Source organism: Nannospalax galili, unplaced genomic scaffold, assembly GCF_000622305.1.
Source record: "Nannospalax galili isolate Female #2095 unplaced genomic scaffold, S.galili_v1.0 scaffold1716, whole genome shotgun sequence".
NCBI classification, from domain to species: Eukaryota; Metazoa; Chordata; class Mammalia; order Rodentia; family Spalacidae; genus Nannospalax; species Nannospalax galili.
Genome location: NW_008337158.1, coordinates 91351 through 104537, shown reverse-complemented (window position 1 = coordinate 104537; position 13187 = coordinate 91351). Strand labels below are relative to the sequence as shown.

Genomic DNA, 13187 nt, shown 5'->3' with positions numbered 1-13187 from the left:
TCACTTCCTCCTTCCCTCCCTCCTTATACTTAAAACACATACCTAAAATATATTAAGATCCAGGATTCAACATACTACATTGGGTTTGGGAATTTTACTTTGAAAATTCTAATGACTTCCTGTTCTGAACAGATTGTCAAACCAAGACTTGAAAATAAAGTGAGGAAGTCTGATGTTCTAAGGCAACCATGAAACAAAGGGCAGAAGGAAGTGGGAAGCATCTTTTGCTTCATGTAAGTAACTTAGTTTGCAAATTTCTCAGTGCGGTCATGATGTCCTTGTTCCTCAAAGTGTATATAATGGGATTCAGAGCCGGGATCAAAATGGTGTAGAAAAGAGACAGAAGTTTTCCCATTGCTTCTGATTGACTGGGTTTGGGCTGAAGGTAGGTGACACTCGCTGTTCCGTAGAACAAGACAACAACTGTGAGGTGAGAGGAGCAGGTGGAGAAGGCCTTGGCCCTACCCTTGGCTGATGACAGTCTCAGAATGTTGGAGATAATCTTGCCATAGGAGAAAATTATCAAAAGAAAAGGAAACATAGCAAACACAATTGCACCTACATAAACTGCTACCTTATTCAGAAAAGTGTCACCACAGGCCAGCTTGAGTAGTGGGGGAATGTCACAGAAGAAATGATTGATTCTGTTGGAACCACAAAAGTGCAAAGAGAATATCTGGTAGGTTTGTCCAATGTTAACTGGAATTTCACTGATCCAGGAGGCAGCCACCAGCTGCACGCACACATTATAATTCATGATTAGGGAATATCGCAAAGGTTTACAAATGGCCACATAGCGGTCATAGGCCATGACCGTCAGCAGGAGACATTCAGTACCTCCTAACAGAAGGACAAAGCACATTTGTGTTGCACAGGCCAGCACAGAGATGCTTCCTTTCCGGGTGTAAAGATCCACAAGCATTCTCGGCATAGTGGCTGTTACATAACAGATTTCCAAAAAGGAAAAGTTACTAAGGAAAAAATACATTGGGGTCTGAAGAGCAGGGTCAGTTTTTGTTAACAGGATTATAATGCTATTGCACATCAGAATAGTCAAATAGATGAACAAAAATATCATAAACAGAATCCACTGGAGATGGGGAACATCAGAAAACCCCAGGAGAATAAATTCCATCAACGCAGAGGTATTTGATTTCTCTGTCTTGAATGGGTCTCTATCTGCAGATAAGGTAAATCTGAAGTGGTTAATTAAATTGCACTTTACACTCCATTTAATTCTTATGGTAATCGAATTATATGAACATATGTAATTTGTTAAATCATTCCCTTCATTAACCTTGTGATTCTATAGTTGATATTAGAAACAGAAAGAACATATAGCTAATGTCAACTCAATCCACAAGTCTAACATTTTATTTTAAAATTGTTTGACACTTCCATTATTTAATAGAACATATTATGAATAGTATTTTATTTTTGAACATTAAGAAATAAATTGTTACTTTTTAAAAAATTATTTCTCTCGGTTTATATTATTTTCTCTGTATTAGTAGTGACATTCCATCTTTTCCCCCTACCAATAATTTTCCCTTGAAGCTTTTCTTTACTGATTCTTCAATAAGAACTTTTAATTCCATGTTTTGCTACTTCAGTGAGAATTAATATTCTGAAGCTAATTGCTACTGAGGGCACGACTGCTTATCATTCCATTTTGTGCACTCACCTGTCCATTATGCCAAGTATGAATACATTTATCTCAGTAGTGACTTCAATGCCTTTCCTCCTAACACAGAGTTTCCAGGGTATAAAAAATTGTGATTCAATCTAAGGAGGCAGCTCACTGTTTGTTCCCTCACTTGCTACACAGGAGTTGGGGTTAATCGACATCTACATGAAAAAAATCTTTTTATATTATGTGTATATATAATTAATAAAGATGATCTGTTGCTTGGGCGGTTTCTGTAGAACTCCCTTCCTGTGAGTCAGTTCTCTCTCATATAATTTTCATAGACAAGTGCAGCCGCTTTCCCCATCTTCCTCTGTAATGTTGCTTATCTAAGTCTGTCTTTGATAAACCTAAATGTGATTTATTTTAGTAATTCAGGTTGCCAGAGAATGTGGATAGGAGTTAAAGACAACAACACTAAAATTAAATACTTGTGAGATTAGCTCAATCTGGTTTACATAGCAAGTTCCAGGCCAGCCAGGGCTTCAGGGAGACTTTGTCTTCAGTAGAGAAGAAAGAAACCAAGATAGAAAAAAAGGAAGGAACGAAGGAACGAAGGAAGATGTTTATTCTTCTCATTATCATTTATTATGAAGTCAGCACTGTGGAAAGTATTCTAACTGCATTTCTTAGTGTTTCTCTCTGACATTCTGAAATATTTATGTATTTTGAAAATATCTGAACTCTATTATGTGTGAATTATTGATGATTTGAATAATGTACCGATAGATTAAATTTTGACAACTATTCTGATGTTTCCAAATATTTGTTAGTATTTCTTTAAGTGTCGCCACGGGTGCCATTGCATTATTTGCTGTAAATCATATGTCATTCTGCTTCAGAGTTAAGAAAATGAATAGATGATTTATATTACCTAATATTAAATTAGTTTCGTTTCAGATAATGATCACAGATTTCATGTTTTTCTGTTTCAATGGTTTTGATTATCAAATTGGCAATATCATAAGTAAAATAGTCTAGCAGCACAATTGCAGCTTACCTTTGTAGATTTTCATGAAATTCTTTATGAATATAGAAGTGGATTTCAATCTGTAACTTGAACTCCTCTTCAACCCACCTGTATAGTATATTTGTTGACTTTGGATATTCACTGCCCTTAAAATATCAGCACAGACTCCCCCAGGGACCACCTTCTTTCCTATTAATTATTCTCAATTCAGCTTCAAGAAGACACTTGTGATGGCAGTTGCTCTGGTTCCTTTCAGAGCTGTGTTGTTTGGCTCTAGCCCTTGTTGGCAGAGAGAACTTTTACTCTTTGGGGATTATGTCTCAAAGTGAAATTCTAATTAATTGTCTAGTTTCACTTGAAAGGAGTTGGAATTCTTCCAGCTGTTGAGGATGTTACACCTCTCTGGCTTTGGTTTCCTACTGTATTTAGCCTGATTCTGACATCAGATCATAGCATACTATTGAACATTGAGCCTCCTGTTCAGTTCCACACATATATGCTTTCTGTCTACCATATTTAGAGGAGTGATGCCATTATGCCATTTTAAGAAATAGAACTTTATTAATTTTTATTGAACTTTATAAATTTCATACATTTCCCACTCAAATCCAGTCCCACCTCCCCTATCCATGCCTCCCCCATCCTCCCACCAAACCTGATGCGCTCTGCCATACATGTTGAGTACTATTCATTTGGTGTTTATACTTGTGTCCTTCAGTGTAAATGCATTCACTGGAGTCTAGTCAGCCCATCCACTGGTCTTTGTAAGTCATACTCTCCCTCACCCAGCAGCAATCAGTCTCAAATAGTTCTCAATCTAGTGCTGGCCCATCACCTATTTTCCACTTCCCGTTGGACCCTTGTTTCACTGAGCTGACATGGGTACTGTGTTCGATGCCACCACTGCCACAGCCTCACATGAGCAAGCCTCCAGTGGCCTGGAAGTCTCCACCTCCCTGTAATCATGAACCAGCCCTGGCTCTTCCAATCTTTCCACCTTCTCTTCCACAATGGACCCTGAGCCATGGATGGGTGAGGTTCCCTATTAGAGTCCCATCCTACACTTCACAGTCTCTTAGGTGGCCTTCTGGGTCCATCACACTCTGATGTACAAGGGACCCTCACTGGTGAGAGTTGAGGGGAGAATTACCCCTCTCTCTATCCCTTATGCTGCTATGTTCTATGGACCTTAATTGTAGAGATTCAATTGCAGATGGGCCACCTAGTACTGGGCATCTCCCAGACATATGTTCATTAGAAATTTTATAACTAAATTGACTTTTTATAAAAGATTTATTAAAATTTTATTGAATTTTGTGTTTTCATACAATATAATTTGATGGTATTTAGATCCCCTCTCCCATCTGCACCTCCCCCAATGTTCCCTCCCCAATTCAATATACACTACTATATATAAAATACAGCCTATAGTGTCTGATTTGTGTCTTCACAATTTTCAAGGGAAGTGTGAATATTTCATAACCACTGGCTTGATTATTTTCAACACAATTTTACAAGTACGGATCCCACTGTAAACATGTTGTGATAACTTTTAAAATCTGCCTCTCTTTGCCACAGCATGCCTGTCATACATTGGTGTTTTGTTCACATTTTTGGCACAGATACATTTATGTTATGTATTAATTCTTATGCTATCACTAAATTAGCAGCTGATATTTTTGTGATTCATTTAAATATCACAATCACTAGACAACACTTTAGGAGCTAAAACATCTACCTTGTTAATGAGTTGTGTAAAACTAAAGTATCCCACAATAATACTGCAGTATGGTTGTGTGGTTGGTGATTGGGAAATATTGACTATGTCTATTTTTGAGTTCCACTATTTCTTAAATGATAGTCACAGTCCCAGGGACAACCAGCTTTTAGACAATTTGAAAATGAAGAAACAGCATTTGGAAAAAAATCCAGTGTGTGTGTGTGTGTGTGTGTGTGTGTGTGTGTGTGTGTGTGTGGCAGGTGTGCATATGCATGGTACAAGTGCCACCAGATCAGTGGTCAGAGGACAACTTTCAGGAGTTAGTTCTCTCCTCCCGAGTTACTGAGACATTATCTCTCCTGTTGTTCCTGTGGCTGATCTCCCCACTCCAGGCTTGATGGCCCAAGACCTCCCAACCAGTTCCCCAGATTCTTACAATGATATGTGTATAATGTATTTAGAATGCATTATATTTCTTTTTTCAAATAACAATAACTTGGAGAGAACTTGGTTAATGTTTCTAAAGGAGGTTTATTTTACATACATCACATAGACATTACGTATTTATGAAGATTACAGTACTTATAAAAACTATGTAAAGAATCATTTCTGGGTTTTGCTGCAGAGAAATACATTAAAGTTGAATTATATGAGGGGAGAAAATATTGAGAAAACATGTATGATTTTTTTTCCAATGCTTCCAATTTTTTTGTGAAAATCATGTGTTAGATAATGCAAAAACTTTAGTATCAACTAATATACAAGTTCTACTTAAACACATTCCTTGCTGCTAATTTATTTTTCTCTCTCCACTTGATTTGAAGTCAGGTTTCCACACTTTTCCATTTAAATTCTTTAAATAAATTAGTATGAATTTTCATTTTTTACAGAGATGTTTGTTCTGATAATACATGCTAAGTTTACAAAATGACATGTTTAAGAGTGACCATTGACTAATGTTCCCTTTAATTCAAATTGGTCAATAGATTTGTCAGATTATAATAACCTAAACAATAACATAAACAATGCCCTAGGGATGCATAATTTTGAAAATATATTTCTACTAGATGTATGTATTTACTTGTATATATGAAAGAATTTCATGGAGTGTTTTGTATTTCTATTTTTATATTTTCAGCAATATATTTTTATGTTTTTATTCATCAACTTAAATATTACATATAATTCATTTGTGTATTTTAATATATTTCTATAATCATCTAATAGACTATATTTTATGAGTTTCTCTATTAAACATATTCCAACAGGATATATAATTTTATATTTGTGTATACTTTTATTCATATATTTATATATTTATATATAATATGTTTTTATAAGTACATAAGAAATCTGTTATATTTTAAGCAGATACGTGATTTTAGGAAATGCAAAATGCATCCCATTGATTGTAGGGGACAGTGTCAGAAGTCACAGCGTTGCAGCCCGGCATTTACTGTGAAGGCTTTCGGGAGACTTGTGCTCACTTCCTCCAGTTTCTCGTAGCTCTTCTCTTTATTGGCTGTGGTTGTCTCTGATCTCTGCTTACTGACATGGAATTCTCTTTGGGCCTCGGTACTGTTTTCTAAACATTCACCTTTGTGTCCTGTAATGTTTTGGGTGGTTTTGTACTCATAACAACCTAAATTGCTTACATTTCTAAAATCTGTTTCTTCTTTTTCTCTTTTCTTATCTTTTGGAGACATGGTTTCCCTGTAGCCCCAGGTGGCCTGGAACTTCTTATGTAGAACTGACTCTTGGCCTTGAACTCACAGCAATGCACCTGGCTCTTTTTCCTGAGCTCTGGGATAAAAGCACACACCATCAAGTCCAGCTCATAAATCACTTCATAACTGAATTTGGAAAGACTTTTTGATACCAAATAAGGTAAAAAGTCTCTCTTTCCTCTCTCTCCATTTACATCTCCTTCCCTCTCGCCCTCTTTTCCTCCATCCCTCTTCCTCCCTCTGAATACCTAAATCACATACCTCAAATATATTAAGATCCTTCATTCAAACATACTATGTTAGGTTTGGGTATTTTATTTTGAAACTTCTAATATCATCCTCTTCTGAACATTTTGCTGAAACTGAAACTTGGTAATAAATTGAGGGAGTCTGATGTTCTAAGATAACCAAGAGATACAGGGCAGAAGGCAGCAGGCAGCATGTGCACTACTAAATGGTATAGGCTGTGAGAAAAGAGAGAAATAGGAAAAGAAAAAAACAAAACAGCAGAAGAAACTATTTCCATCACCAAGCTTCTGATAAATGACAGGACTAAATATATATCAAAGATCAGAGTTGGGCAGCGAATCAGAGAGGACTGACAACTTAGGAAAAAGCTAATTTCAGAAAATGATTCAGAACAATAGCTATATGTATATGACAGTTATGTTTCACTGAGATGAACAAGATGCCTCCAAATTTAATACTTAACAACAAAAACAAAGCTGGAGCGTAAATATGGCATCTATCCAAAAAGTTATTTCTTTTTTTTTTTTGTCTCTTTGATACAGGGTCTCCCTGTAGCCCCAGCTGTCCTGGAACTCACTATGTAGACCAGGCTGGCCTTGAAATCACAGAGATCTGCCTGCCTCTGCCTCCCAACTGCTGGGATTAAAGGCGTGTGGCCACCACGCCCGGCCAAGTTATTTCATTTTTAAACTAATTAAACTAAATACCCAAACAAACCATTAGGAAACAAATTTCTTTTAAAATGATGTCACTTCATCAAGAATAGACTTTAAATAGCAAAATTTGCAGGAATAAGTCTGATTTTTAATTTATAGCTACCTGGCAAATGTTCATACATGATTTTGTGTTAGGGGTTTCTGTTTCATGTAATTAACTTAGTTTTCAAATTTCTCAGTGCGGTCATGATGTCCTTGTTCCTCAAAGTGTATATAATGGGATTCAGAGCCGGGATCAAAATGGTGTAGAAAAGAGACAGAAGTTTTCCCATTCCTTCTGATTGGCTCGGTTTGGGCTGAAGGTAGGTGACACTCGCTGTTCCGTAGAATAAGACAACAACTGTGAGATGAGAGGAGCAGGTGGAGAAGGCCTTGGCCCTACCCTTGGCTGATGACAGTCTCAGAATGTTGGAGATAATCTTGCCATAGGAGAAAATTATCAAAAGAAAAGGAAACATAGCAAACACAGTTGTACCTAAATAAACCACTACCTTATTCACAAAAGTGTCACCACAAGCAAGCTTGAGTAGTGGGGGACCGTCACAGAAGAAATGATTGATTCTGTTCGAACCACAAAAATGTAAAGAGAATATCTGGTAGGTCTGTCCAACTCCAACTGGAATTCCACTAAGCCAGGAGGCAGCCACCAGCTGCACGCACACATTATAATTCATGATTAGGGAATATCGCAAAGGTTTGCAAATGGCCACATAGCGGTCATAGGCCATGACCATCAGCAGGAGACACTCAGTACCTCCTAACAGAAAGACAAAGCACATTTGTGTTGCACAGGCCAGCACAGAGATGCTTCCTTTCCGGGTGTAAAGATCCACAAGCATTCTCGGGATAGTGGCTGTTACATAACAGATTTCCAAAAAGGAAAAGTTGCTAAGGAAAAAATACATTGGGGTCTGAAGAGCAGGGTCGGTTTTTGTTAACAGGATTATAATGCTATTGCACATCAGAATAGTCAAATAGATGAACAAAAATATCATAAACAGAATCCACTGGAGATGGGGAACATCAGAAAACCCCAGGAGAATAAATTCCATCAACGCAGAGGTATTTGATTTTTCTGTTTTGAATTGGTCTCCATCTGCAGATAATGTAAATCTTAAGTGGTTAATTCAATTGCATTTTAGACTACATTTAATCCTTATGGCAACTGAATAACATCAAACATGTAATTTATTAAATTATGCCCTCCATTCACCTTATTGTGGTTCTGATACATGAGGTTTGAAAAGGAAAAATCACGTGACTAATGTCAATTCAGTACATAAATCTATTTTATTTGCAAATGTATTGAAAGCAATTATTTCCTTGATTATATTATGGAAGACTTTATTTTACTTTTGAAACTTAAGAAAGAATTGTGTTACTTTATTTTTTTATTATTTATCTGGGTTTATATTGTTTCCTCTGTAATAGTAGTTGCTTTCCATCTTTTTTTTGCTAAAAATGATTATCCCTTGAAGATTTTCTTTAGTGCTTCTTCAAAAGGAACTTTTAACTCCAGATTTTGGTATTTCAGTGAGAATCGATATTCCGAAGCTAACTGCTACTGAGGATGGTGGCTGATTATCAGTCTGATTTGTGCGCTCACCTGTCATTATGCCAAGTGAGACTCCATCATCTCAGTAATCACTTCAATGACTTTCCCCAATAACATATTTTCCAGGGTCTGAAAAATTCTGATTCAGACTAAGGATGCAGCTCACCTTCCTACCCTCCACATGAGAGTTGGGGTCAATTGACATCTACAGGTATAAAAATACCTTTTTATACTATATATATAATTAATAAATATGATCTGTTACTTGGGCTGTTTCTGTAGTTCCCTTCCTGTGAGTCAGTTCTCTCTCATACAATTTTCATAAGCAAGTGCAGCTGCATTCCACCATTCCAACATTCTGTAATGTTGCTTGTCTATGTGTTACTTTAATAAACCTAAATATGATTTATTTTAGTAATGCAGAGAATGTGGATAGGAACTAAGATTAACAAAACTAAAATTAAATAAGCAGAGCAGGGCATTAAAGAGCATAATCCCAGCTATCAGGAGAATGGGGGACAAAGATCTCTGTGAGAGTCATGTCAATTTGATCTACAGAGCAAGTTCCAGGCCACCTGAGGCTACAGGGAGACCATGTCTCAAAAAGAGAAACAAAAAGAAAGATGAAAGAAAGAAAGAAGGAAAGAAAGAAAGAAAAGAAAGACGTTTATTCTTCACATTATCATTTGTTATGACGTCAGTACTGTGAAAAGAATTCCAACTGCATTTTGTAATGTTTTTCTCTGACATTCTGAAAGACTTATGTATTTTCAAAATATCTGAACTCTCTTATGCCTGTAAAATATTGATGATTTGGAATAATGTACTGATAGATTCAATTGGCAAATATTCTTATGTTTCCAAATTTTATTAGTATTTGTTTGAAATATCATTGTTGATGCCAGTATCATTACTTGGTATAAATCATATTTCATTTTATTTCAGAGTTAAGAAATTGAATAGATGATTTACATTAACCTGTGCTACATTATTTAATTATATTAACTTCAGATAATGATCTCAATTTCATGTTTTTCTGTTTCAATGGTTTTGATTATCAAATTGGAAGTATCCTAAGTAAAAGTCTAGCAGCACAGTTGCAGCTTACCTTTGTAGATTTTCATGAAAGTGTATGAATATAGAAGTGGCTTTTAACTGTAACTTGAACTGCTCTCAAGAAGCCGCTCCACTTTAGATTTTAGTTGTTGAGTTTGGACATTCACCGCCCTTAAATTAGCAGCACAGACTCCCTGGGGACCACCTTCTTTCCTATTAATATAGTCTCAGTTCACCTTCTAGAAGACACTTGTGATCGCAATTGCTCTGGTTCCTCAGCACAGTGCTGTTTGGCTCCAGCCCTTGTTGGCAGAAACAACTTTTACTCTTTGGGGATTATGTCTCAAAGTGAAATCTTAATTAATTGTGTAGTTTTTCTTGAAAGGAGTTGAAATTCTTCCAGCTGTTGACACTGAGGATGTTACACCTTCTGGCTTTGCTTTCCTACTGTATTTAGGCTGACTCTGACATCCAGATCAGAGTGTACTATTGAACATTGAGCTTCCTGTTCAGTTCCACACACATGCTGTGCTTTCTGTCTTCCATATTTAGTGATGCCATTTTTAGAAAGAGAACTTTTTATAAATAAATTTTTATAAAATATATTTTTTGAATTTTTGTGATTTTCATACAGTATAATTTGCTATTTATATCCCTCCTCCATCTGCACTTCCTGCACTGTTCCCTCCCCACTTCAACATACACTTCTATATATAAAATATAGCCTATAGTGTCTTATTTGTGTTCCCACAACTTTGAGGAAAATGTAACTATGTGGTAACCACTGGCTTGATTCTTTTCAACACAATTTTGGATATTTACATGTATACAGTTCACACCTTAAACATGTTGTGATAAGTTTTAAAATCTGCCTCTCTGCCACAGCATGCCTGCCATACATTGGTCTTCTGTTCACAGTTTTGGCACAGATAAATTCATGTTATGATTTAATTCTTACTCTGTCACTAAAATAGCATCTGAAAAATTTTTAACTCATTTTAATATCACAATCACTTGACAGTATCTCAGAAACTAAAATAATTGCTTTGTTAATGAGTTGTTTTAAACTACAGTATCCTATGATAATACAGTATGGTTGTGTGGTTGGTGATTAGGAAATACTGACTACTTCTATCTATGAGTTCCACTATTTCTTAAGTAATATTCACAGTCCCATAGACAAGCAGCTTACAGAGAATTTAAAATTGAAGAAAGAGCATTTGGAAGAAAATTCATTTTGTGTGTGTGCATGTGTGGTGGGTGTGTGTGTGTGTGTGTGTGTGTGTGTGTGTGAGGACAGGTGTGCACATGCATGGTACAGGTGCCACCAGATCGGTGGTCAGAGGACAACTTTCAGGAGTTAGTTCTCTCTTCCCAAGTTACTGAGGCATTGTCTCTCCTTTTGTTTCTGTGGTTGAACTGTGCACTCCAGGCTTGATGGCCCAAGAGCTTCCAGCCAATTCTCCCGACTCTACATACATCTCACTGTAGGATTGTTGGGATTACACATGCACAATACCACATCTAGCTTTTATACATGTTTTGCAGATTGGACTCAGGTATTCAGTATTGTAGAGCCAGAACTTATATACTCTCAGCTATGTCTCAGGTCCCAAGAATCAATTAAGAGTATCAAATAGTAATGTGCATCATTTCTAACCTTAAGTTATGGAAACTGGTCACATGACCCACCCATAAAACAGGTCCATTTTAATTCATCATGAATTTTCAGGCACTTAAGTAACATGTTCTTGGTTCCAGGTTAAAATTCTTTCCTCCCTATTTTTTTTAGTATTTTTAAATATGTGTATGAGTGTATTGCCTGTATGTATGTGAGTGCACCTATGTCGTGCAATGCCACACAGGTCAGAAGAAGGCTTTGGATTCCCCTGGAACTGGAGTTAAGGATAGCTGCCATGTGGGTGCCGGGAATCGAACCCGGATCCTCTGCAAGAGCAGTCAGTGCTCTTAACTCCTGAGCCATCTCTCCAGCCCTCCTCCCTATTTTTTGTTGCTTAATCTCACTGGACTGTGATTAAATGCAGTGCCCTATGATCATGGCCCAGCATGGTATTTCTCCTATCTGGAAATCTTCTGCTCTCAATTATTTAGTTACTTAAATTTTATTTAAGACCCTTTAAAAAATGTCAGGATATAGACAAGATGTGAACAGATTTGTTTACAGGAAGTAGCATGGCTAACGCCATTCCAAATTCCAACAGAGTCAATTCCTGTCTCAACCTCACAAGTCTGGGCTTACTCTCCACATTCTATTTTGTGTTCTGGTCTTTGACCTCATGCCAGGTTTTCTCTTCAGGATACACTTAGAGCATTTCATCTTTTCCTACTCTACTTTTCCAGACCAGTCTCAATCCCTACCTCATAGCATTTCAAAAGGTGTTAAAAATACAAGGTTATGGATAGAGCAAAGGTTCCACACAAAATATTGATATTTTTCATTAGTTACATTTGCTTCTGTGAACAAAATATCTAAGTCATTCAAAGAATGAAACATTTATTTTATTTTACAGCTAGTTTTTCCCACCTTCCATGACTTTTTCCAGAGTTAAGCATGCAAGAGTAACAGGAGAACATAATTCTTCATCACATGACACAGAAAGGGACATGACTCAACTCTCATGGGAGAAAGGAAGAAGGAAGCCCAAAAGAACACTCTGACAACATATGTCCCCAAAGGATCTGCCACCAGTGACCTACTTCTTTCAGCTGCTTTGGAAAATACCACAATGCAGTGGTGCCTGGGGAACCATTAAACCCCAGGAGCCATTCTACCAAGAGTGAGCTAGGGTATAGTCTCAGAAATGTTCCTTCTCAGATTTCTCTCAGAACTGTTCCTCAAGCAAAAGGTTGCTCTTGCTTCCAGTGCCTGTTTGAAGATGTGAGTGCCTAGCTTCTGCTCCTCCTCTGTCCACCTCTGCACTCATGCCTCCCTGTGATGATGAACTGACTCCTGCCTCTTTGGAACAGTAGTTGAAATAAACACTTCCTTTTATAAGGGTCAAGGTAGTAGGCAGACTGGTAAGAGTAGTAGAGGGTCAGACTGTTTCAGGCAGTAGTCAGGATGGGGACAGCCAGGGGGGAGTTTTAACAATATATGCTAGAGGATTTAGCTAGTCTGGGTTAGGAAACTTAAGTCAGATATCTAATGTGGAGGAGCCAGAGTGGATCTGAACCCAAGGGTAGTAGGGGACAGGGTAGGACTGGGTAATTAGAGGTGTTCAGGCAACACGGAAATCCAAAAGAGATGCAATGGGTGGAGTCTGACTTACCAGGTTAGTAGGAGGGCTTGTCTGCGTCAGGCAGATCAGAAGTCTAGGTGAATGTGTGTGGTTGCCGGTTGTGGCCGCTCTCCTCTGGCTATAGACACTTTCCTGCTCTCTTGGTTCCTCCGATCAGTCATCTGGTCCCCCAGGGCTGGTGAAGAGTCTGTGCCAGCGTGGCCACATTCAGATGCAGGAGACCAGGTTCAGTGACACAGATCTGCTT

The 13187-nt window shown here is 37.5% G+C and overlaps 2 protein-coding genes across 2 annotated transcripts; both read right to left on the bottom strand.

Annotated features, from left to right (window-relative positions):
* Nucleotides 1–229: 229 nt before the first annotated feature.
* LOC103733462 (olfactory receptor 10AG1-like) lies at nucleotides 230–1150 on the bottom strand. Its single transcript, XM_008832254.2, has one exon. The coding sequence runs from the start codon at nucleotides 1133–1135 to the stop codon at nucleotides 230–232; it is 906 nt and encodes a 301-aa protein (XP_008830476.1). The 5' UTR covers nucleotides 1136–1150.
* Nucleotides 1151–7215: 6065 nt separating this feature from the next.
* On the bottom strand, nucleotides 7216–8121 carry LOC103733461 (olfactory receptor 10AG1-like). Its single transcript, XM_017797923.1, has one exon. It carries the CDS (start codon nucleotides 8119–8121, stop codon nucleotides 7216–7218), a length of 906 nt encoding a protein of 301 aa, XP_017653412.1.
* Nucleotides 8122–13187: the final 5066 nt, after the last annotated feature.

Excerpts from the sequence above, each read along its gene's own strand:
- LOC103733461 (XM_017797923.1), bottom strand. The coding sequence starts at position 8,121 with ATGGAATTTATTCTCCTGGGGTTTTCTGATGTTCCCCATCTCCAGTGG.
- LOC103733462 (XM_008832254.2), bottom strand. The coding sequence starts at position 1,135 with ATGGAATTTATTCTCCTGGGGTTTTCTGATGTTCCCCATCTCCAGTGG.